At 35.1% G+C, this 25,395-nt stretch overlaps 1 protein-coding gene across 5 annotated transcripts in view; it reads left to right on the forward strand.

The window, feature by feature from the left end:
• Mdga2 (MAM domain containing glycosylphosphatidylinositol anchor 2) overlaps nt 1-25,395 on the forward strand; it is a 716,330-nt gene that overhangs the window by 478,668 nt on the left and 212,267 nt on the right. For all 5 annotated transcript variants that reach the window (XM_075947276.1, XM_075947279.1, XM_075947278.1 and 2 more), the window contains exon 6: nt 23,809-24,078. In XM_075947276.1, the coding sequence (XP_075803391.1) occupies nt 23,809-24,078 (270 nt within the window). The remainder of the gene's footprint in view (nt 1-23,808; nt 24,079-25,395) is intronic.

Here is a 25,395-nt window from a genome sequence, read left to right on the forward strand (position 1 = left end):
TAAAGAAATCAAGTTGCTAGTGCATTTACCAAGAATCATTTGAAAGATCATAATCATCTACACATTACCCAGAAATGGGTTTTCTTGACTTTCTCAGAATGAATTAGCATTGCAGTTCAAGTCCAAATCAAGTTAAGGAAAATATTCAGTATTTTTTTGACCCTCAGTGATGACATACTATAAAAACATGTCTTATCGCAGTATATATTGCATTTATCGCAATTTTCCTAACCCTGTAATGATCATTCATACCATGTTATATAATTATAAAGTAATATTTTTATTTATCCTGGTCACTCATACTGACCAAGTGACACAGTCCTGTAGCTGATTCCAGAGACTGATGATTTTAATTTCATTTTGAAGAAACATTACAGTAGTCCTTTTCTGGTAAACTATTGGTGCAATTTCATTTCTCATAGTTGATTAAAATAATCCACTTAGATTTGTAAATTTATAATCTCAATAAATATATGTGTATTTTGAAATGATCATAATTATGATAACTAAGAAATTATTTAAAATATGTACTACAACATAAGGGTGCATAGGAATTATGATAAATTTTTCATTTATTTTAATGTATTTTAAGCACTTATATGTTGATATCTCATGATTTCAATGGAAACTAAGAATTAAGTAGCTTACCTATATTAGGATGAAAAACATGTTTTGTACCTGCCTGAGAGGCGATGAAGAAGCCTATAAAGAAACAAGACAGGTGGGGTTAATTTCACTTAATTATATAGATTCCTTGATTTAGTCTACACAGCCTAAGCATTTATAAAAAATTACATAATTAAGATGCCTTCCTTAAAAGTGGGTTACATCCAGAAAGGAATATGATACAAAGGTGATATGCAGTAAACAAATAGCAAACTCCCATACTCCTCTGTGGCTGCTCTTTCTCCTCCTCCTCTTCCCTCACCTCCTTCTTCCTTGCACACCCTTGCCCATCTCCTTCCATCTCTCCCTCTCTGTCTCTCTCCTCTCTCATTCATTCTCTTCAATCTGTCCTCATCAATTGTCACAGAATAAACAGATTCGAGAAAAGCTCTCTTGCTTTTGTTTTATGCTATTGTTATTATGTAGTGTAACTGGGAGCTCACTCACAGTCAGCCACTGCTGTGAAGTGCAGTATAAATCACAGAATAATCTGTTTTTTTTTTCATGGTGGTCTCTTTAGAGGAATGCAGCCTACATGTCATAAGAAACAAAGTATTATTTTAGTTGTAGGAATTTAGTAGCCAAAGTTACAAAACAAAATATATAAATACTTCTTTGTATAATATGCACATGATCAGAGATGCCAATTTAAGGTCCAGAAAAGTAAGTATTGGAAAGTTTGCTCTTACAGATACACAGTGACCTTAGCCATTTTCCTTAGCCATGTTGCTTCTTCCCAAGTTACTCTATTCATTTGGCCATCACAGAATCTAAGTGATAATTATTGATGATTAGAATCTAGGCATGTTATCATACCAACTGTCATTTTTATTAGAAAGATGGATTTTTTTAACATTTTTTTATTGATAAAAGAAGAATAAAGAAAAAAAAAACAAATTTCCACCTCCTCCCAGCCTCCCCTTTCCCTCCCCCTCCTCCCACTCTTCTCCCTCTCCTCCCACTCTTCTCCCCCTCCTCCCACCCCTCTCCTTTTCCCCCCACTCCTCTCCCCCTCTCTCTCCTGCTGGCTTGGTGGGAGCCTAGCCAGTCTGGATGTTCACCTTCCTAGATATGGACGGAGGGGGGAGGACCTAGAAAGATGGATTTTATGAGATGCAACTACAACAGGTAGGATGTTGGCCTGTATCAGACTTCATGGGTTGCATTATTCTGTCGCCACATCCTGAAGGCACAAGCAGCAGAAATGCATATTGTCATGGTTTCTAGAGGAAACAAATTGCAGGATCAAAGTGCCATCTGTCTGGTAGGAGCTGTCTTACTGACTTGTCATGGTTTTCCTATCACTGGGTGGTCACATGACTTTTCCTCTGTGCTATGTGGAATGAAAGCTCCATAAACATTATTCATGTAAAGACATTCTTTAGATCAGCGTCATATTTTTATACATTAGTTAACTTTTGATTTATTCCTTTTGGTTCATTTCAAAATAGAATTCTATTGTGAGTCTTTATACCTCTATATATTTTGTTTTGGGAAAATGGGGAGAAAGCAAATCTTAGGGAAGAATGAAGGTTGAGCCTTAAGAGAGACAGACATGATTTTATTAAGGTACTCTCATTATTTTTTGAAAGCAGGGTAAAGACGCTAATGCTATTATATGACAGTGAAGTATGCATTTTTTCTGGTTATAATTTTGTATATTTCTAAATTTAGTACATGAAAGACTAGGAAAACTTTTGCCTTTTTTTTTTTTTTAAGCTTTGAGCACATTAGGATATTGGGAGCAAGTAATTGATGTTACCGGGAATAAAAAGGCTTTATCAGCATATATGCTGGTGTTTAACAGTAAATGTTGTTAGACTGTGTTTGGCAATGACATGTTTTCCTGGCCAATCGTGGTGTTTTGCACCTACAATCTAAGTGCAGTAGGATTATGGAGAGTTTGATACCAGTTTGAAATACGTAATGAGTACCAAGTCATAGAAAACTAAATGATACAGCCTGTCTCTCCCAACAGGCTCTCCAAACTGCTTTTCTGTAAGTGTTTTCATTCAAAAACATAGGGTGAAAATTCTGGTTCTTTAAGTCTAGAGACATTATTTGGCTTCTGTTTTTGATACTTCTTAAAATCAGAGATAAGAAAGGCAAAAAGTAATCATATTGTTTGCTTTTATAGGTAGGAAATCTAGATATCTAAAACATAAAAGTATTTGGCACATAAAGAATATTCCCAAATACTAATTAGGATAGAATTCATAATCCAAATAGTAGAAGAAAATATATGCTTGCAATCATCACTGAAGCGAAGATGATTAAGGAAATGTCATACTCCTGTGGTTGCTTATTTCAACCACCAACGACTAATCTAAACAAAGTTCATAATGCTTCATGTTCATTATTAATAGACTACTTTCTTACAAATAAACACTATTTCCCAGAGAAATCTGAGGGTATAAATGCTATGCGGGATATATTTGTATATGACCTGTGTCATTGATTCAGTTTTTAAATATAAATATAAAATATGACTTCTTGAAATAGTTTAGTTTCTATGGTCAACAGAAAATAGTCTCAAAGCTATCTTTGGAGATTCTTTGTCATGTAGTGTTGTATAAGACTTTTCTTTCTTTCTTTTTTTTAAATTTTATTTTACATTTTATTATTTTTAATATATTTTATTTATATATATTTTTTGTTTTATCCCACAGGTCCCTTGCATACACACACATACTCATATAAAATGGCTATTTGTTTAGTAGTAGTTCTTGTTGTTGTTGTTTTTCAAACAGAGTTCCTGGCTTTTCTGGAACTCGCTCTGTAGACCTGGCTGGCATCAAATTCAGCTCTTTTTCTTCTGTTGCTTTGTTTTGTCCCCTTCCAATGTGTTAGTTTTTGTTCTGTCTTAATCTATCTTATTTTATTACTATCCCTTAATCCTGTTTGTTTTCTGAGAGACTAAAAGGAGGTGGACTCGGGTGAGAGTGGAGGTGGGAAGGAACTAGGAGGAATAGCAGAAAGGAAACAATAATCAGGATATATTACATGAGAAAAAAAATAGTTGCAATCTAAGACAGAAAAAAAGGAGTTTGTAAAACAAATAGAGGAAAGCAATAACATTGTTAATACACAGTAGATCATCCATCTAAGTGCTTTCTCATTTCCTAAGGTAATCAAAATGAAATGTGCCCCAGACTCACTAATGCAACTTCAGATACAGGAAAATATAGATGATGGCTTCACTGTCAATTGGGGAGAAAAAGTAATGGTCATTATGAGGTTTCAACTTTGCTCTTCCTGAGTGTTTCCACAGCAACAAGATGACCCAGATTTTCCAAAATTGTATTACCATAGTAACAGAAAGTTTGCAAGTTGCTGGGTTCTCGCTCTACCTGTGTAGCTTGTCCTTCCAATGAATTTTTTACATTCCTAGAACTCAAGTTTATTTTGAGACTCTAAATTCTTACATAAAGCATCCCTCATCAACTAGCAACTTTCCCAGAAGATACTATAAGTCAGAAATTGGATGGTAAAAAAAATACAAGGTCAAAGAAACTTTATTAATCAAATAAGAGGCAGTAGCAATATATGTATTAAGACAGAAAGAAATGATATGAATGTTCTTTTAATACAACATGATTATTTTAGAGCACCATCAAATAGTCTGTTTTAAGAGGTGTCCAAATGGTCACTTATCATGTTTCCAGTGTAACTGTCTTTAATTTAATATGTTACTTGAATTTAATTATAATAAAACACTATTTTTGTTTATTTATTTACTTACTTAGGGGAGAGCTTGTGTTCCCGAGTGCACATGTATGGGTCAGAGAATAACTTGCAGGAGGTGGTTCTCTTCTCCCGCCACTTGGGACCTAGGGATAGAGCTCTGTTTTTCAGGCTTGGCAGAAAGCGCTTTTACATGCTGAGCCCTCCAGCTGGCCCACAAAGCATTACTCAGAAAACCTTCAGAAGCTTATACCGTTCTGTTGAATAATTGTTTCACAGAATTAGTGAGGTAAATTCAGCACCATTTACAAATATTAAAAATATTAATTTATATTTTAAAAGTGAAATTTGTACAACATGGTTTGACTCTTTTCAAATTTCCAGTTTCTAACAAATCTCTTAAAAGTCATATTAAGCTCTGTCCTGCCTGCTGATCATTAAAAATACACAGAGTCTATCCCCCCACCCCATGTTAGTCCAGACCTGTCTTTCAGCCTGTGCTTTGTCATCCATTGAATATTTTCATCATTTGGGAGATTAAGAGAGGAAAAGGAGATAGCAGGGAAAGAAAAGGAAAGGAAAAAGCCAGATAGATAGATAGATAGATAGATAGATAGATAGATAGATAGATAGATAGATAGACAGACAGACAGACATAGAGACAGATAGATAGATATCGAGGTTTGTTTTGGGGTTAAGCACATTAATCCTTTCAGGGTATTTTCATATCTCAGTTTGCATGTGTTATTATTTATAAACACATGGTAGTGGGGGAGCTGTCCCACAAGGGGCAGTGGTCCCATGAGTGGCAGAAGAGGGCCACCCAAGGCCTTGTGGTGGTTGTGGGGCAACTGAATGCTCCCTTGGTGAGTGAGAGACCAGAGCCTGTGAGAGACATACAGACACATCATGCAGAGAGAGAGTTTGGGTATAGAGTTTATTTAGTGAGTTATGGAGGGGAAAGGGAAGGGAAGGGGTAAGAAAGAAAAGGGGAGAAGGGGAAAAGGGGGAAATGAGGGAAGAATGGAGAGGGGCAGTAGTTAGCTCTTCAGAAGAAGGAAGGGAAGACAGAGAGAATAGGCCTGAGAGGAGCCTGGGCATCTGCTTGCAAAGGCAGAAGCAGGGGTTGAGAGAGGGCTGAACTTGTCTCTTAAAGGGACAGGGTACCCAGGTGACACAGAAGGTTAGCAAAAAAATAGCAGATGGGAGTTTTTACTGTTCGTTGGAGATCTGGATGCTTGTAGGCCCAAATGAAAAAGTTCTGAAGGAATGGGATTTTTCTATTTTTAACAATCAGTTGTTTTAAAACTTCTGTGACAACTTCTGGTTTCCAGAGGGGTTTGGGATTTTATAAATTACTGACTGTGATGAGGAAGATGCTATACCTCCCATCCTTCTTTATTCCTTCCCTCACTCCTTCCTTCATTTTTTCCTTCCTTCCTTCCTTCTTTCCATCTTTCTCTCTTTTTCCCCCTCCTTTTTCTTCTTCCCTTCTTCCTTCCTTCCATCTATTTTCCTTCCTTCTTTTTTCCATCCATCCTTTCTTCCATTCTCCTTCTATCCATCCTTTTTCCTTCTTTCCTTCTTCCTTCCTGCCTACGTTCTTCCTTTCTTCCATCCATCTTTCCTTTCTTCCTTCTTTCCGTCTATTCTTATTTCCTTCTTTCCTTTCTTCATTCCTTCCCTCTCTCCTACCTTCTCTTCCTCCCTCTCTCCTTCATATTATTTATGTTGTTGAGGGTTTTGTAGTAATTTTTTGTCTTTGTTTTTATTCTTTCGAGATACAGCCTCTATGTATAGTACTGACTGATATGTAGCTTACAATTTACTCTGTAGATCACCCATTGTCAATACTGGTTCATACCATTAATTTCTGCTAAACTGCATTGATAATATGGTCAATTTGATAAAGATTGATGAAAATTATGTACTATAATATTTCACTTTTTTTGTCAAGAAAAAAATAGCAACAACAAAATTTATAGGGAATGATAAGTGGCAAGAAATGATGTACAACTGTCTATCGATACTTGACCCTTAATAACTTTCCATGAAAAGTCCAAGCTTACAGAATTTGAGAATATTGATACCTGATTTTTGTCCTCTTATACAAGGGATTTATATTACCATTCAAAAAAAATGGGCAACAAATTAATTTTGAATTAAATACATTTTTTGAAAGAGTCTTTGTAAATAATGTTTTCTCAGTGACTTTCATTCAGGACTCTATCAGGAAGTGTTACTCCTACAGAGATGATATGTGACAGTCCACTGTTCTTTTCGACCCATAAGGCATTCAGACTATCAATTTTCCTGAGGAATTGCATACCATTATAATATTGTGCACATGATTGAGATTACATGTAAACTGTGCAAGCAAATCATGATGACAGAAAGGACAGCTATGCCAGGCATAACGCCATCCTGCCAAAGGACTTCTCTCTCCTCTTTCTTCAGTTGTTCGCTTGTTTTTGAAAAGTATCAATGATTCAATCTACTAATATGTACTTACAGAAGAAATATTAATTCCCAGCTATTTTGTCCTAGCTTCTTTTGTACATAGTTGGAAAAATAAGAAAAATGTTAGATATTATATATATATATATATATATATATATATATATATTCATTAAATGCAAACTCCCTAAAACCTGTGTGAAGCAGGCTGAATGTTTTATTTCTGTTGTGTTGATTTCTGTAAATAGAGAAAGCTAAACATATTTTCAAAGTTTCTTGTAGGTAGCCATACCCGTCAGCCAGTTACCTACAAAATTGTCAAATTTATTTCTTACCAAAATAGGGATTAATGTTTTACCAGAGAATACTTATAAAATACATTTTCCAAACTAAAGTTGAGGCAAAATTCAAATAGAGTTCCTTCCAGTGAGCCATGAATATATTCTCTTCTTTAATAAACTATCATGATCAAAGAAATATACTTTTGTTGTCTTTATACATTTGCATTTTTTCCAGACATTGTCTGCTTAGCAATAATAATCAAATTTATTAATAACATGACTTTATGTGGTTATGAAATCTCTGTTAAACACACACATGTACCTACCAAAACTCAAAGCTTATTCTGTGTATGTGTGTTTGTACTTTTTGGTTTCTATGAATATTTTAATTAAGTTGAGAAGACCCCATATTGAAGGCATGATATATCCAGTATACACAGGTTATAAGGAGAGTGATCATTTGGAAGATGGAGAGAGTGAGCAGGCAAAGCATCAGATACATGCATATTTCTTCTTTGGTTGTAAGTCAGGGTACCCTTTTTATTTCATACTGTGGCACCTATTTCTCAAAGCATGACAGTTTTTTAGCTATTCCCCTAATTCCTGGTTTGGAAAAAGTCTGAAGAGCTGTACTTTTAGGGCTGGAGAGGTGGCTCAGAGGTTAAGAACACTGACTGCTCTTCCAGAGGTCCTGAGTTCAATTCCCAGCAACCACATGGTGGCTCACAGCCATCTATAATAAGATCTGGTGCCCTCTTCTGGCATGTAAACATACATGGAAGGAGTTTTGTATATATAATAAATAAATAAATCTTTAAAAAAAGAGCTGTACTTTTATTTATTGGAAGAAAATAAAAGCATGCTCTTCTTGTTGCTGTTCTATTGCTGTAGAAAATAGGCTTCTCCAATTGTTCAGTAATATGCCTTAGTTCATGTATTGAATGACAACACTTTATGCCTATTCTTTTCAGTTACTCTGCTTGAGATGTTGCATTTTGCTACTTGGACATGCTGTTGACTGGTGATTCAGTGACATGAATCTCCAATAAAGTCATCAATATAGATTACTGGTAGACACACAGTGTAATGGGAATATGTTCACTGTCTCATTGCCTTCTTTCTCTTTTAATAAGACTTAATATGAGATTAGAAAAATTATGAAGAAAACTAGGCATAAAATGTTTAATATATATGTGTGTCTGTTTTTTTGTGTGTGTGTGTTTGTGTGTGTGTGTGTGTGTGTGTGTGTGTGTCAGTTTGCTTGAAATTGCTCCTTAGGTTTCTACTTTAGAAATGTTGAGCAAAATGCTACTTTGATTTGGTAGAGGAAAATATTAAATATAGATACAAGTTAATAAGTTATCATAAGAACATACACAATATATAATAAATGTGTATGTTATATATAATACTTTTTGATACATATATATTCTATATATAAAACATATTAATCCAAAGTTGATTTTCAATATATTTATTTGGTAACTATGTAAATCTCTATATGCTATTATATATATATGTTACTTTTATACATATGTAAATCAATATATATGAGTATTAAATTTTTTATACTTCTGTGCTAAAAATAATGGCTGGTAAATGTTAACTCTGCAAAAGTATTTCAGTAGCTAATTAACCTAATAATAATGAGAAATGTAGTTTGATAAAAATAACTACTAAATATGCTGTAAGTAGAATGTGATAGCTTTTTTTTTTCTAGTAACATTTGGAAAGGAGATACTGACAGAATATTTTCTACATGCATTTCTGTTTAGAAAGGAAGTGAATTAAGTGATTTAATATTTGATCTTTCATTGAAAATTAAAGTATTAATATGATTTTATTGCTCTTTACTTTCTCCTTAAGCAGGATTCCATTTTGTGCAGCTTATATTTTTCCTCTGTGTGAAGACAGTGCTATTCATTTATTTGAAAACTAAGTACCTTCCTTATCACATAACAGCACAGTCCTAAAACACAGAACAATATATGTAAATATTCTGTCTGAAGCCCCGAGATAAGAGCTACTTAAGTGTGAAACTTGAATGGACTCATTCGAACTAGACCTGTGATAACAGAATTAGACAGCAGTTAGTAGTTTCTTCAAGTCAGCATGATGCTTTAGTGACATGGACTACAAGGTCCATAGTTTAAATTTGCCACCTTATCCAGTGAAAAGCACAACTTTGTGATTTTGTAATCCAATCCATTAAAGCGACTCCACCTACATACAAAACTGGAAATCACAGTCTTCTCTTTGGTAGTTTTATTTTTTAATTCCACTTGTAAATGTGTTATATTTAATTCAGGCTAGAGGCAAAAGACAAAGATAATACCTGTACTCTTACATTTTTATATGTATGTGTATGTATGTATATTAATATATATATTATTGATGAGTATAAGTACAGTGATATGCTACAGATCTGAGAGTTTGTTCATTTCGCTTGGTTAATGTTTTATGCCCAGGTTATGAATGTCCCACTTCATTCTCCCTCAAGCCCTGGCTACCACAGTTCCACAATATGGTAATTTGATTGAATGTGTTAGATACTATTTATAAGGAAAATCATATACCATGTGTCTGTTACCTGGTTATATTTCTAATCAAAATGTTCCATAGTTTCACACATAATATAATTTTTCATTTTGAATATTTAACTTATCATGTCATGTGCAATGTTGTATTTACTATATCCATTCATCTTATATAATTTAGTTTTTTTCTGATTTTTGGCTATCATGCTGTAGTTAATGGAAGAGTCCTAACATCTCTTCTTCTTGATGGGATTTTCCTGAGTCCTATTCAGGATCCTATAAACCATTGGAAGTTAACCTGGAAGTTACATTTGTGTTGATGATAAGTCTCCATGCTGACGCTTGCTGCACTTGTTTTTCACCATTCTCAAAGTGGAAGTGAATTTTTACAAAGTATCACCATCCTACTACATGTTAAAAAATAATTTTTATCCTGACATGTATGAGTGATGTCATATAGTTGTTTTTAATTTTTCATTCTCTAATGATTGATAACAATGAGCATGTTTATGTTTTGCCAATGTCCATTAGCCTTTTGTATGTACTCTTTGGGAAAGTGTTAATCATTTTTGTATATTTCATTGGATATTCACATATAATATGAGATCCTTATATGTTTTAGAGACTAACTCTTAATATCATATGGAATACAACTATATTCTTTCTTTTTGTGAGTTGCATTTTTCTCCCTGGTGATTTTTCTCTTTGCTATTCAGAAATATTTCAGTTTGATTCGATCTGTGATGTTTACTTTTCTTTTCTTTTTATAAAGCAATAAGTGTCCATATGTAAAGCTTTTTGGACATCACCTCAGATATAGTAACAACTCTAATCAGCGTTATGTATTGACACACTCCAGGAGAACAGGATTTTTGTTTGATTTGTTGTGACATTTTTCAAAGCCCAGGCCAAATCCGGGTACACAATTGATTCTTAGTGAATCTATATCAGCTTGCCATTTTTTTCTTAAGATCATTTATAAATAGAGAACTCCATCAAATTTAAAAGTCTCTCAACAACAGAAGAGTTAAGAGACGCCTCTAAGATGGAGAGAAACCTTAGTGTGGCACTTATTCAGCAAGGGATTAATATCTAGAACACACAGGAAGGATAGTAAGAGTAAAGGAGGACTAGAATGTGATTAAAGTGGGCCTAAATTTTAGATAGAGGAATCCTAAGCAAGTCTCTTACTTTGCCTAATTAATAATCACTAAGAGAAAATATGTATGTGCACGTTTTTCACTGAATCACCTTATTATGTTGCTATCACTGACAAGGTCGTTTAGACTCCTCGAGTGACTTTTAATACTTGCTATATTGTGAGCCCATTTATGTATTTGAGTACTGTAAGAATAATTATGTCCTAAGATGCGGCTTTGTGCCCCAGGGCTTTCTTTATCAAGGCAGAATATGCTCCAGGCAGGCCTCCTTAGAAACTAACTAATTTACTCCTTGATTAGAGAAAAACCCAGCGCTCTGGAGAATTATGAACAAACCACAATCAACATTCTATGAATTGAAGTTATGCAATTATACAGGATTCAAAATATAACACTGAAATAAATTAGTCCCAGGATAGGTAATCAAAGCTATAACATCTTTATCAAGCAAATATTTAAGTAATATGAGAGCTGTTTTTGATACTCCCACAATTAAAAATATAATAGCTAGCTGTAAGATCAACACTAGATAGTCTTCAATTGTTCTATTTTCTCACTGATGTTATTAACTTAGAAAAGTTATAATTCTTTCCTGACACTGACTTAAATCTTGGTATCTCATTGTAATTACCTACATACTAGTTCTCCAAAAATCATTATGATCCCTTTATTTGATTTCTGAGACATTACTTAGCTTAATTGTTTTATTTATAAGCAGTAATCTTCAGTAATATAACTGAAAAATTTTTGTGTTAAAGATAAGACCTATTCATTTGTTGATCAAAATGTAAAAAAATTATGTAGAAGCAATTCTTTGCCATGACTATTAGTAATAATATATATGTGATTTATTTCAAGAATTGGTGAGTGTTTATAGTTGTCGTGTGTGTTTTGGTTGTTTTGTTTTGTTTGCTGTTTTGTAAATAACTCATGTTACCTGCTGGCTGATTTGTTTGTAGACAAAACTTGGCTTCAAAATGGTAATCCCCTTCCTGCCTTAGCCTCACCAAGTGTTATGAATACCAGTGTGTGCTTCCACACCTGGCTCAGGTCTCTATTATTTTTTTATTCCTGAGAACATCATTAACCGCTTAATGCTTTGTTATATCCTCTTTCAGGTGCTTGTGGTACAAAAATAAATAAATAACAAACAAGCATATATTGCTCTTGTCACCTTGATGTTCTATTCCTAATGATGTCACAGTGGTAGACTACTACAATCATTCTTGCTCCTGAAAAGGAAGAATTAAACCAGTCACCTAGGTAACAGCTGCAGATCATGATGAAGACTAGACGTTGATATTTAAGCATAATAAATTAGTTAATGGTTTGATTACTAAATGAGTAAGCAGTAAAAGTGAACTCCAGGCAACAGGAACAGTGAGTTCCTCCTCTGCTTCTGATAAATGTATCCTTGCAATAATAGCCTTGCTCTGCTAGTTCCAGTATCTCCTGTGTACAGCAAGTTATTTTCATGCATCAGCGATGTCTTAGCTAGAAATATTTAAGTTGAGAATTCTTTCAGTGAGTGCTAGTCATCATAAGTTTTTTGATTCTCTTTTGAACTTGAATGAGGCCAGGTCTACCAAGAGCTTACCTGCTGAAAGGGAGAGGAAGGGACTGTGAACCAACAGAGGAAGCTACATGCAATACTGAAATTTGTCTTTATAGTGCCTTTCCATATTGATAGAGACATCTAAGGACAATAGATGTTTCTAATGGCATAAATAATTGACTGTGGCCATTTTTACTTCAGTGAGCATATTCAGGGAATGAGGAAATGATATAACAACATGAGGTCACATGAGACAAAGGGAGTTGTCTTCAAGGGCCTCATTATTCTGAGTGTTGAGAAACTTTGGGTTTTTTTTTTCATTGCCACATTACAGAACCTGATAATGTCCTATAAATGCCCTATAAATATGTACTCAGTTAAATGAATAGGTCAGGTGTTTCACTAGAAAGAAGCAAGATATTTGAAGGCATACAATCGCTCATAACAGTAATACCAACAAAAGATACAGTAAAACCACCCTCCAAGTTAAAAATGAAATCTAGATGCTCCGTTACTTGAGATTTGTGTTGTTATAAAATAGATCACTTTCTGAATCCTTTAATGCTATTTTCTATGAAGAAAAAAAGGATTGTTTTCTTGAACATTTCCAGAAACCTCTGTCTTATGAATATGATGATAACAAAAACACATGTTGATTTCAATATCTCTAGCAAAGGTTCACGCCTGCATTAAGTACTATTTACAGGGACGAGTTAGAATATTGTAATGTCCTTGGACATCACTTCAACTACACTTCCTCAGTATGATATCTTCCTTTGCTGTCCTGAGCATCAGCCCACGAGTGGATGGTAATATTGAAGTAATAAAGTCATGTAAATGGGCACGATCCCTTAGCATTTTCAACTTCAAATAGATTCTCCCCTCTTTATTTTGTGAAGTGTTCATTGAAGTGTTCATTTCTCCACACATGGCATGAAATACACATAGAGAATGAAATCTGCATGAAGTGACTGAAAAGGCAGACACATTTTCTATACTTTCCCACCACTTTAAAAACATCAGGTTACAGAACAAAAAGGGGAAGTTAACAGACTACATGTGTTAGTGTTTGCTACCTCATAATGCTTTCTCATTCACTTCATCTGACACCTACCTCATGATTGATAGCAGAGCCAACCTCTGTGTTCTTGCTTTTTATTTTCAGAATTAAGCTTTGAGGGAAGGAAGGGGGGGATTAAGCTTTGGATTGAATTGACTGAGATGAAGCTATTAAATATATTTAATATTAAATAGCTTAAATACAGATTTATCGTAAGATATTAAAGCTCTTGTTTTCAGACCTATGCTAGACCCTGAAAAATAATCACAGAGTCATAGCTGGCCGTTGTCCTTAACAAGTTCATATTATTATTCATAATTTACTTCCATATGCCCAAAGTAACCTTTATGAGACTACTTCCTGGATGTATGCACATACCTGTTGTTTCTTCTTTTTCATCTTCACTTCTTCAGAAGGTTCAACATCTATCCAATTGCTCCATCATTAATGCTTCTCTGTATCCTTCCGTGTGTCCTTGCACTTGACCATCAAGAATGTCATCATCTCCTTCTGCTTTCTATCTGAATGGCTTTCCTAACCTTTCTATCAGTCTCCTGGAAGTTTAGAATGTAATTGAAAGCATCACATCAGAGTTACCATGTTAATTTACAGTGCCTGCTTTTAATTCCCGTATTGCTGTTTTGGCATCTTAGCCATAGCAAATGATTTGCAGCATTCCAGATTAAAGTCTACATAAACATTTTCATTTTATGGTAAAAGACTCAGAATGCCAAGAAACATTGATTATCATGAACAGGAATTTACTCTCTTCCGTCTTCTTCTAAGTATGTCTTCCCTCCTGGGAAGAAACATTGATGAAACCATCCCATAAACAATATGGCTGCATCATTCTTTCTGAGGAGAGGGAGGATAATTTTGCTTTTGTTCATACACCTTTCAATTTTGTCACATAGCAATAGTTGCTGCAATTGAAAAATCATTTGTTCCTTCATGTCTCCCACCCACATACAATGCCTTATGAATCCTATCTGTGCACTTATCATGCACATTGGCTGTAGAGTTTACAGTGTGAGATGTAACTAGCAAATGATTCTATCTCCCTCCTCACATGGTTTGGAGAGGATTGTATATTCACTGTGACATTCGATACATTTCTTTCACTTTCTTTATTTGATCTTTGTCTTTTTCCCTAAAGGATGCACTTACTGGCTTCGTGTTGTCAAATCTGAACTGTAGGTATCATGACTTTTGCTTTGTTGCCATTATTAAAGAAAATAAAGGTTCTCTGGGAACACATACAGCAATGCTGAGACAGTAGATGATTAAGCCAGAGGACGACTAAGTGATGAAGGGGCCAACAGCATACGCAATGTGGATGCACTAGACAATGATTAGTGATGAATGGGACAGAAGAGGCTGCTATAAATTCATGCTAGTTAAAATTATATAATTGAAATCTAATGAACAAATTTATTTATGGAGTTTTTCATTTGATATTTTTTTAAATGTTGATAACCTTGGGAACCTAAAACCTCTAAAAGCAAAACAACCAGAGTTCTTATTAGTAACACAATCCTAATTGGTCTTATTAAATAAAAATCTGGAGTCGAATATTAGGGATTTAAAAGCTGAAAGATCAGAGAAGGACATCAGCCAATCACTGGAGTTCTTACCTCCCTGAATGCTCAGACCCAATAGACAAGATCCCGTCTCTACAAATTCTCTAAGGCTAATTAGTTTGTCTAGCTTCGCACTCTGATCTTCAGGTAAGCTTTATGTGTTAAAGCACAAGCAAAATATCACTGCGCTAATTTACTTGCTAGTTAGCTTTTACTGTTAACCTCGTACAGCCTTTTATTACTTGGAAAGGGAGTTTCCAGAGGAGTCATTTACATCAGATAGGCCTGTAGGATTGTCTGTGGGGATTACCTTGCTTGCTAGCTGGTATAGCAGCCTATTCTGAGTGACAACAGTCTCTAGGCAGGAGGTCCTGCACAATAGGAAAGGGGTAGCCAAGAACAAAAGAACAAGAATCCATGCAAATATTCTCTCTTTGCTTTTAACCATGGATGGCAAGCTTTATGATCCTTCCTTAACTTCTCCGCAATAATGCACCAGAACCTAAAATGGTAAGACTAATAATCCCTTTCTTGTTTGAATATTGTTGGGGGGTCCGAGTGTTTATCACAGCAACAGAAATAAAACTGAAATAATTGTCCTTCTGTAGAAAATCTTTCTCTGGTTATCATGAACTTGGGAAATTAAAGTCCAGTGATTCATAGATGCTGAAAAACCCTCCCAGTTACCATGATCATTAAGAGAGTTCTGAGGGGCAAACTCTTGGTTGTGCAGGAAAGAGCCGGGTTTCCCACTCCAAAGCCTGATTGTCACAGCATCTTTCTTGACATTTCTCCATTTCTAGTCTCCTCATCTTTGTCAATGCTCCTTGCAGTTTTCACCTAAGAATGACTTCCAGGACCCACTTCCAAGGATGCAAATTAGGAACATAATAACAGGGATAACATTTCTATCAAGGAATTCTTACTTGTTCTTTTTTCCTTCCTTGTCAGTTTTCTTGTGAATCAATCCACTAATTAATTCTCAAATTATTTGTATCCAAGGAAACACATTTTAATGTTGAAATATGTGATAGATGAATGTAATAAGTAACAGCTTGTGGTCTTCAAATTATAGCCCAGGAAGCAAACTAGGCTCTACTGTTAGGATTAAATATCCCAGGTCCACGGAAGTGCAAAGTCTATGAGAATGTAGCTATGAGGAACACTGTGTTCTAGTTTCAGGTTTGAAAAGGATGCTTATGCTCATGCTTTCCTCCACTGATGGGTTGCAAAATAAACAATACACCCAAGACGGTATTTCTCTTCCTCACTCAATCTACTTTAATCCAACTAAAACTAAATGGTTAAGATTCCATTCAAAATCTTTGTTTAATCTCAATAGAAAATTTCACTAGTGACAGAGTTGCTAAAATTCAAGTGGTCATGATTCTCATATAATTCCAGATTTAAAATAATTTTATTCTAATTCTCAATTCAGTTTTATGTTTTTATTCAACTGTGTATAGTGCCATGATTTTAGAAATTTATTGCAGCCAATTTACCATAACCTGTAGTGCGAGAGTATCCCTAAGACATTTTTATTATTTTGTTTTTTTGTATGATTGGGGATTGAACTCAATCCTCAAAACTGTTAGGCAAGTGCTTTTCCACTAAGCCCTACTTTCAGTCCTCCCTGAAAATTGTGATAGATGTATTTACCTGAGAGAGTTTTCCATTTTACTGTCTTGGAGACTTCCATTCTACCTGGTATCTCTATTTCTCTCACTCTTGAGAACTTTGAGTTCTTTCCCAGGGTCATGAAGATACTGTGTCCTTGACTTTTAGCCAGCCACACCCGTACTGTCAAATGTGAGAAAGGATTCAGAGTCCCACTTGCTGTGTAATATCCAATATTAGGAGACAGGCATATGACAAGGCAGCAGGCCTGTCATCCTTCCATGGATCTCTTAAGTATCTCCTGATCATCTCAGGGGAAAGAATTGAAAAAAGTTTTGAAAAGGATATGGGAAGAATTTATTTCCCCAGACATGCTATAATGAAGTTTGACTAAAGTGTTGGTTGGCCACGGTGGTGTGCAAATCTGTAACCTTAGATCTTGGGAGGTGGAAGCAGAAGGGTCAAGAGTTTAGAGATAGTCCTGAGCAACATGACAAGTTCCTGAATCAGAAAATGGGCTTAAGGTTTATAAGACACTGCGTTGAACAAAATTGTCTAGAATTTTGAAAAACAGAAATGCAGCTTTTGTTACCTCATCTCTCTTCCCATTCCCCATTTACCTTTCTTCTCTTACTCCTCTTTCTTTCTTAACTTTATCTCCTCCTATCTCTTCCAGAATTAAAATCTCAGCTACATATCCATCTATGTGTCTGTCACCTATTATCTGTCTGTCAGACTTTTTTTTTTATCAGACTTTCATCATTTTAACTCCTGAAGTTAACACCTTAAAGAAGGGATGGTTTATCTTAACTCACAGTTTCCAAAGCTTCAATCCATCATGGAAGGGAGTGCCTAACAGAGCAGAGCATCTCATATCAAGACCAGGTGGAAGAACAGGAAGGGATAGTATGGGTATGATATATAACAAGATAGGGGCAGAAATAAACTTCAAGACAGTCCCCAGCCAAGTGACAATTTCCCAGTCACCAGCTTCTTTAGTTCTGCAGCAGTTCCTGATGTCTCCAAAGTCACTACATATAGCAGTGTCAGATGAAGACCAAGGTTGCCATATGATGCTGTGAGAAACATTTCACATTAACCATATTTCTTTCCCTCTTCTCTTCTTCTTTATCTTTCTCATTCTGCTCCTTTTTTCTTATTCTCCTTTTCCTCCCTTCTTCTATTTGTCATATATCATCTATCTGTAATCTATCCTGTATCTACCTATCACCTATGATTCATCTATGGGTCATTATATTATTCATCAATTTCTGCAACATTTATATTCTAGTTATCATCAAGCACCTGTCTATCATCCATTATGATCCTCCATCATCTATCTATCTATCTATCTATCTATCTATCTATCTATCTATCTATCATCTATCTATCTATCTATCATTTATTTGTGTATCATTCATACTATCTCCATCACAGAGCACATAATGTATAATGTTATATTTAGCCGAAAAGAGGGGTCCAGTCTCCATAACTGTGATAACTACCTTTCATCATTAAGTTCTGGCACATTATCAGTCTGACATCTTGACTGGCACCGTAGTTAGATGTAAACACTGAGTACAGAAAGACTGTCTACACATGACGATGTCACTTTATTTTCATGTGCTTAGATTAGAGCACTCTTTTGACAATTTATAAAGCATGGTTTAAATTTCTTTGCTGCAGACAGTGAAGTTTGGACTTTGAAACAAATCCCAGTTGGGGTCTGCAATGTAAATTGTTAGCATAGGAGGATGGGGACTCCAGCAAGTACCCAAGAATCTCTAAGAATCCAAAGGCCTTAGCAGGAGTTACAAAAAAAAAAAAAGATTTAGATGTTATGAAGTCATTTAAGTGATGTTTATAGGGAATAGACAATTTTGCTCTCAGATCACCAGGGGAAACAATAAAGAGTGGATAGAAAAATATAAGAGAATAAAACGAGCCTTTATGTTGTAAGAAATAGCACGTTCCTGTCCTTGAAGTGGGGAGTCTGATGTAGAAGTTGTTTCCCTCTGTCTTTAACGTGCTGAGGGTCAGTCTTCCCTTAGACATAGAATATGTTTCTTTCTGAAACAAGGCTATCTGCAACATTCGTTAATATAAATGTTTAACTTTATTTCTAGGATTTCCTTTGCTTATGTGTTTTACATTGATGGTTTTTATTTGAAACATAGTAATACTACCTATTTATTGGGCATGGGTTTAATTCTACACATTTTTTAATGTGTGTTAATATATAAAATCATATTTATTAAGTATATTTATTAAATCATGTATTAAATATACATTAAATCAAGGTAATATCTATTTCCTCTCAAACATTTATTACATTTTTGTTCTGGGAAGTGTCAGGTTCCCCATCTAGGTCCTCTAAAGCATATAGCAAATGCTGTAGATATATTATACAGCTGTCATCCAACTGTGCAGTAGAACCCTAGAATTTAGTCAACTCCTCTCCATCTACTTCACCTTTTCTAGACTTTAATGACCACTGGTTGACTTTTTATTCTATTAAATTAATTCTTCACTTCCCCATCAGTGAGCACATACCTTATGCCTTTCTGTGCCAAGTTTCTTTCCTTTACAATAACTTCCACCTCCCATTTCTGTTAGCATCTCAAAGAATAATTCCATGCTGTCCTATTTGGTTTTTCTCTTGCTCTACTCCAACATTGTGTTTATTAATTGCTTTAAAATGAGGCAAAGTAATCTGTCTCGCATACTAAGACGAAGAAATGAAATGTATGCCCCTGGTTTATAAATGAGGGCATAGTTTATTTTGTTTGTTAGTTTGTTTGTTTTGAGATAAGGTTTACGGTAGCCCAGTCTTACCTCCAACTCTCTGCTTATCTGAAAACGACCTCAAACTCTTGGTTATCCTACTTCAACCACTGAAATGCTAGAATTACAAGTCTCTGTCTCCATGCCTAGCTACAGATGTGTGTTTTAGTGGTTACCTCATCAATACAGGTAGTAATTTATACCTCACACTCAGTTAGGTTCATGATTTAATTCGGTGGGCTTTATCTGTCTTCACTTCCTGGATATTCATATCCATACTGATATCACAGGAGGAACCTCATGATGCATGACCTCAAGGGCTGAAGGGCAGGATTACATACAGGAAAGTGCTGAAGAACAGCACATGCCTGCAAGACAAGCATAAATTATCTCTGAGCTCTTACAGTCAAATGAAAACAAATTTTGAAGTACAGTGAGTTTAATTCTCTAATAACAATATTGTAAAATGAGATTGATATAGGCTCATATTTCTCAAAATGAATGACTTTTAATATGTTTTGTCTGCTATGGTACAGGACCTTCAAAAACTCCAACGGATCTAAAAATACCCCTCCCACGTGTAATCAAAGCAATCATTGCTTATAGACATTTTGTCTCTTAGCAGCCACACTGTGTCAAGCTACAACTAAACCTATGAGATGGACATAGAATGAATGACCCTATAAAAGACTTCTCAGTGAATCCTGGGTAGTAGGAATTAAAGTAAGGATGTCATATTTATACTCTCAGTCAAAAAAATAGTTTTGTCCTCTGCTTTAACAATGCCAGAAAAGAGGCACTCGGAAGTGAAAGAACTTGCCCAAGTTCACAGTCAGGTATTTGCGTAACTATATGCCACACTCCAGAAAAGTCAGCGGTAGGACTGAATTATGGTTGAAAAGTTTCATTTGTAACATGGGAAATATATGCGATGTGGGAAGAGCTAATGAAGTTTAGACTGAATGTGTACTGTTAAGATAAACACAGCCATGCCAAGGACCCCAGTGACAGATCCATTGGGTGGAAAATCCTTTTCCAGGTCTGGCTCAGCGAAATCCCAAAGCCTTTCCCTGGACTAAGTATGGGTATTGATCAAGAACTTTTGACCTTTAGCTGAAACCATTGTATGCAGAAACCATCAATTACAACTTTCATTTTTTGAATGACAGTCTGCCCTTCCCTTCTTTCATGCTATGTGTAATAAAGCCGCTGGGGTTCCTGGCTGTCATCAGTGCATCACCATCAGAGAGCACAGCTCATTCAGTCCAGCTCTTCTGTGTTTGTCTCTGGGTTCCTCATTCCCCATTGCTCTAGTTAGAGCCGTCCCTGAAGCCATGCAGGCCTCAGCCACAAAAGTGACATGAAAGCAGGAAGTAATGAAACACTAGAGCTAGGCATGGTTCAGCAAGGAAAAGCTCTTGCCACCCACCTGACCACCTGAGTTCAATCCTCATGCACCACGTGGTGAAAGGAGAGAAATATCCCCCTCAAGTTATCCTCTGGGCTTTTTATTGGTGCTACACGCTACACTGACCAACAAAATACAGACGTACATACACACATACACACACACACACACACACACACATACACACACACACACACACCATTACATATTAGCATGTGACTTTTGAATATCAGGTAAAGTTCTATTGCCTGTAATCCCAGATCTCAGGAGCAAAAGACTCCAAAAATGGAAATATTAATGTCCATTTGGTTACACAGTAAGATAGTTAGTTCCTGGATTAAATAGTCAGGTCCTGTCTAACTGAAATAAATTATGAAAGGCAGAACCTCCTTCAGAATGTTTGTATACAACTCCTAATTAACAAATGACCCATTCTATCTAGTCTTTAAAGTTTGCTGTTAAAAAATCAAGTTTACTATATTAAATAATTTCTGTGCTATGGTAAGCTATCCCTCACTGTAACATGATTCAACTTATTCTTAAGAATCACATGCAATTCTTAGTAAGACCTTATAATTGTAAAAGATAGTTCATGAAATGTTACATGCTAATGCACATATGTCAAAAGTTCCACCCTATAATTTTCTTGAGATTTATTTAACAAATACATTTGAATAATATTAAGGCTACAGAACTGTTCGCCCTCCTATAAGCCTTTTATATAGACAAATATTTTTTATTTAATGTGAATTCAGTGTTTCTGTGGTCCTAATATACCTTAGTAAGCCTTGACTTGGTTACTTTTAGCTTAACTTAAATTCATGCATAACACATTAAACATTGTTAGTATTATATATTAGGATTTATATAATAATTTTATTATAACTAAAACATTCTAGGCTTGTGCTATTGACTTCAGTAAGCATTCATTTTGCCTCTTGACAGTAATACATTAATAATTAAGTACAATGCATATTTTAGAAGATTTAATTAGTGACATCTTCCATTCGTTAGTTTAATATTTAATAATTCTTTGATACATTTTGTTTCCCCCAAACTGTGGTGAGTTTTGCATATCACCTTTACCATATGTATTTCCTAGCATCTTTTTAATAATAAATCTTTATACTTTAATGTCAGAACATCAGAGGAGCTGATGTTGTGACATTTTGAAAATTCCCATGCTATTTTAATGATGTTAGAAGAAACAGGAGGCAACAAGGATGTTTGAAAATGCCATATAGACTCCCTGTTTCTCTCATGAATATTTAGTATGGAATTATTGCCATATTCTTGCTTTCTTTTTCTTTTCTTTCTTTTTGTTGTTGTTGTTTTGTTTTGTTTTGTTTTTGAGTCAGGGTTTCTTTGTAACTTTGGAGCCTGTTTTAGAACTAGCTCTTGTAGACTTACCTGGCCTTGAACTCACAGAGATTTGCCTGCTTCTGCCTCCCAAGTGCTGGGACTAAAGATGTACGCCACCACTGCTCAGCTTATTTTTTTTTTGATTAAACATACAAGTTAACAAGTTTTAATTCTAAACTGCATCTCTAAATTGAGCTTAATAATTTTTTAAATTAAAGCAATAACATTGAACAATTTAAGTTTCTCTCTATAAATATATATGTATAAATTATATATGGTATAGGTTTCCTTTTGTCATAAAATATTTCTGAACATATAAAATTGAACATCAATAAAATATATGTTCCCTACTTCTATTTATGAAAGTGTTGTGTACACTTATTCTGTGCTGTAAGTAGAATATGTCCTGTATGTATGTCATATTTTATGTTCTATATATAGCTTCTAATTTCAGTGTTTGGTGAAAAGGTGATTGTTTTTAATTTAGTGAGTGTTTGTCTTTCTACTTTTAACCTGGGAAATTCAGAAGACTTATTTTTCACTGTGAGAATTTTACGATTTAACCATAAAAGAAGTGGTAGCCTCTGGATTTCTGCTGGGACATTTGTGGCTCTTTCTTTCTGACTGTTAAACCTGTGCTTGTGAGAACTTGCTACCTACCTAAACCATCCTGACTCAGGGTACTCCTTAGGCACATATTTTGACTCCATATGAACACAGACTTGAATTGGCACCCGAAGAAGTGCAGTCAGGGCTTGCTGTGTGTAAAGACTGTGAGGATTTATGCTCTCTATCGCTAGCTTAAATTCAGGTTGAAAAAAATCAATCATCCCATTCCTGATTAATCAAAAAGTGAAAAAAATCATCCATCTGTGCCCTGAAAACACAAGGACTGAACAACTACAAATGATAGAAAAAGTGGCTTATCACTGAGAAGAAATGGATGCTGCGCTTGGCACCTTCCGTCACTTTTGTTTTCCTCGTGATAGAACAATAATTCTGGGAAATGAACATTTGCATATTCTCGTGTGACCTTTCCGAGGGTGGCCTCAGCAAATTAGAGCATTGACAACAGCTCATAGAAGATATCCAAGTCTAGCTAAGAAACCATGAATTTTCTGGAGTGCCTTACGGTGGTACAGATGGTGTGAAAACAGCTGTACTCCTGAGAGCCACACGCAGGGTTGGGGATTACTAGTAAAGGCTGTCTTCATGGAACTTTGTGCACAGATTCCAGGCAGTGAAAATGAAGAGTGTCCTCTCCTACCAGAGACTGAAGAGGAACACTGTGAAGCTTCTGGAGAAGTTCCAAAATTCTTATGAGTTTCATGACTTTTCTGAACCTGATGGGTTTGATGAATATCCTAAGTCTGGAGACATTTCATGAGGGAATGTTTCAAATCTGAGGGAGTAGCTTCAAATTATCACATCAAGCATAAAACATTTAATGATGTTCTATACATTTATACTGGTTAAGCGAGGTGCAGAAGTATTAAACCCGACTCAAGTTTGAGTAGTACCTTGTCTTTTAATTAAAAAAAGGAACAAAGTTTAATTTTAGCTGCTCAAACATTGAAGTATATATAATCTTGTTGTTGACTCCCAGTTGCAGCATCTCTCACTAAATGTGTGTATGTCTTCTGTTTGTGTCTTTTAGCATCGCCATCAATTAAGCTTTTGGTGGATGATCCTATAGTTGTAAATCCTGGAGAGGCCATAACATTAGTGTGTGTTACGACAGGAGGAGAGCCCACGCCCTCTCTCACCTGGGTCAGATCCTTTGGGACTCTACCTGAAAAGATTGTTTTGAATGGAGGGACACTTACCATACCTGCCATCACCTCAGATGATGCTGGTACTTATAGCTGCATTGCCAATAATAATGTGGGAAATCCTGCAAAAAAATCCACCAACATCATTGTGAGAGGTAAGTTGGTCTGAAGAGGAAATAAATATTGTTATGTTTAATTTAAAAATATTTTCTCAGATATTGACTTTGTATGCCAGTTATTGAGAAAATGTTTACAAAAATTGGATAATATGTAACCATATCTAGAATCTGAAAAATCTTAAATCCTAATGATACTTTATTTGCATGAAAGAAATTTACAAAATACTTACAATGATGTGTTGACTTGTACTTATATAAGTAAAACATAATAAAGTGTTATGTAAAATATACATAGAGCATATGTCAGTTTAGACATTTAATAATTTTGTAAACTTTATGATTTATCCATATTTATAGAACCTCATTTATGTGAAGGCTTTACATTTTGATAGAGAGTTATATGTGTTCTTATACTTAAAAGATTCTACTTACATATACTGAATATAAAATAAATATAAAATACAATGATAATTGCATGATGTGGTTTGGAAAGTATAAAAGTAGATATGAAAATATTAAGTTCTTTTCCATTGAGGTTATTAGGAAATATATAAAGAAATTCATACTCACTTAAGTAAGGTGTCAAAAGACCTCATTGAAACAAAGACTTGAAAAAGTCAGAAAATAAAAGAAAAGCTTATTTGAGGGACTAGAGCAAAATATGTATGAGCTCCAAAATTGCCAGCAACAGGGAGATTGCTGTGATGGCTACTAGCTAATATGTTGATGCTGTATATAGCCCCACTATTGGAAGAGATAAAGGAGTTAAGAAGAACTTCAAAGAGAAGTTATGTTCATTGTGTCATAGTCACTTAACATGGGACTGGATAGGGAAGGAGATGAACAATGAGATGTCACAGGAGCAAGGAGAGGCCCTTTGCACACAACAGATTATTCTGGGAGTGAAACCTAATTAGCTCCATTGTCATTAATGTGTGGTATTTTTGTGAATTATTGTAGTGATTTTAGTGACCCCAGCTCATCGTGTCCATATACAAAGATGATAGAAAGACACTCCTTGACAAAAATGATACTTTTAAGAAAATGTAAATTACTATAGTGCAAACCAAAACACTGTGGTGTTTGGCCTCAGCAGTAGAATTGTTAGCCATAGTATAGTCAGTAACTGTAAGGGGTTAAAGTCGTCACTTCATGCATCATGATAAAATGAAATAGTACCGATAAAATTACCATAATGCCTCTTCATGGGATTATAATGGCTAGACCCAATAATCCTGAGTTGATTATTAGTACTATCAAAGTGAGATTCTTTTTTTAATTTAAATAACATTTTTCCCATTTATTTTACATACCATGCAGTTTCCCCACCCACCACCCACCTATCCTCCTGTC

This window comes from Microtus pennsylvanicus, chromosome 14, assembly GCF_037038515.1.
Source record: "Microtus pennsylvanicus isolate mMicPen1 chromosome 14, mMicPen1.hap1, whole genome shotgun sequence".
In the NCBI taxonomy this organism is placed as follows: Eukaryota; Metazoa; Chordata; class Mammalia; order Rodentia; family Cricetidae; genus Microtus; species Microtus pennsylvanicus.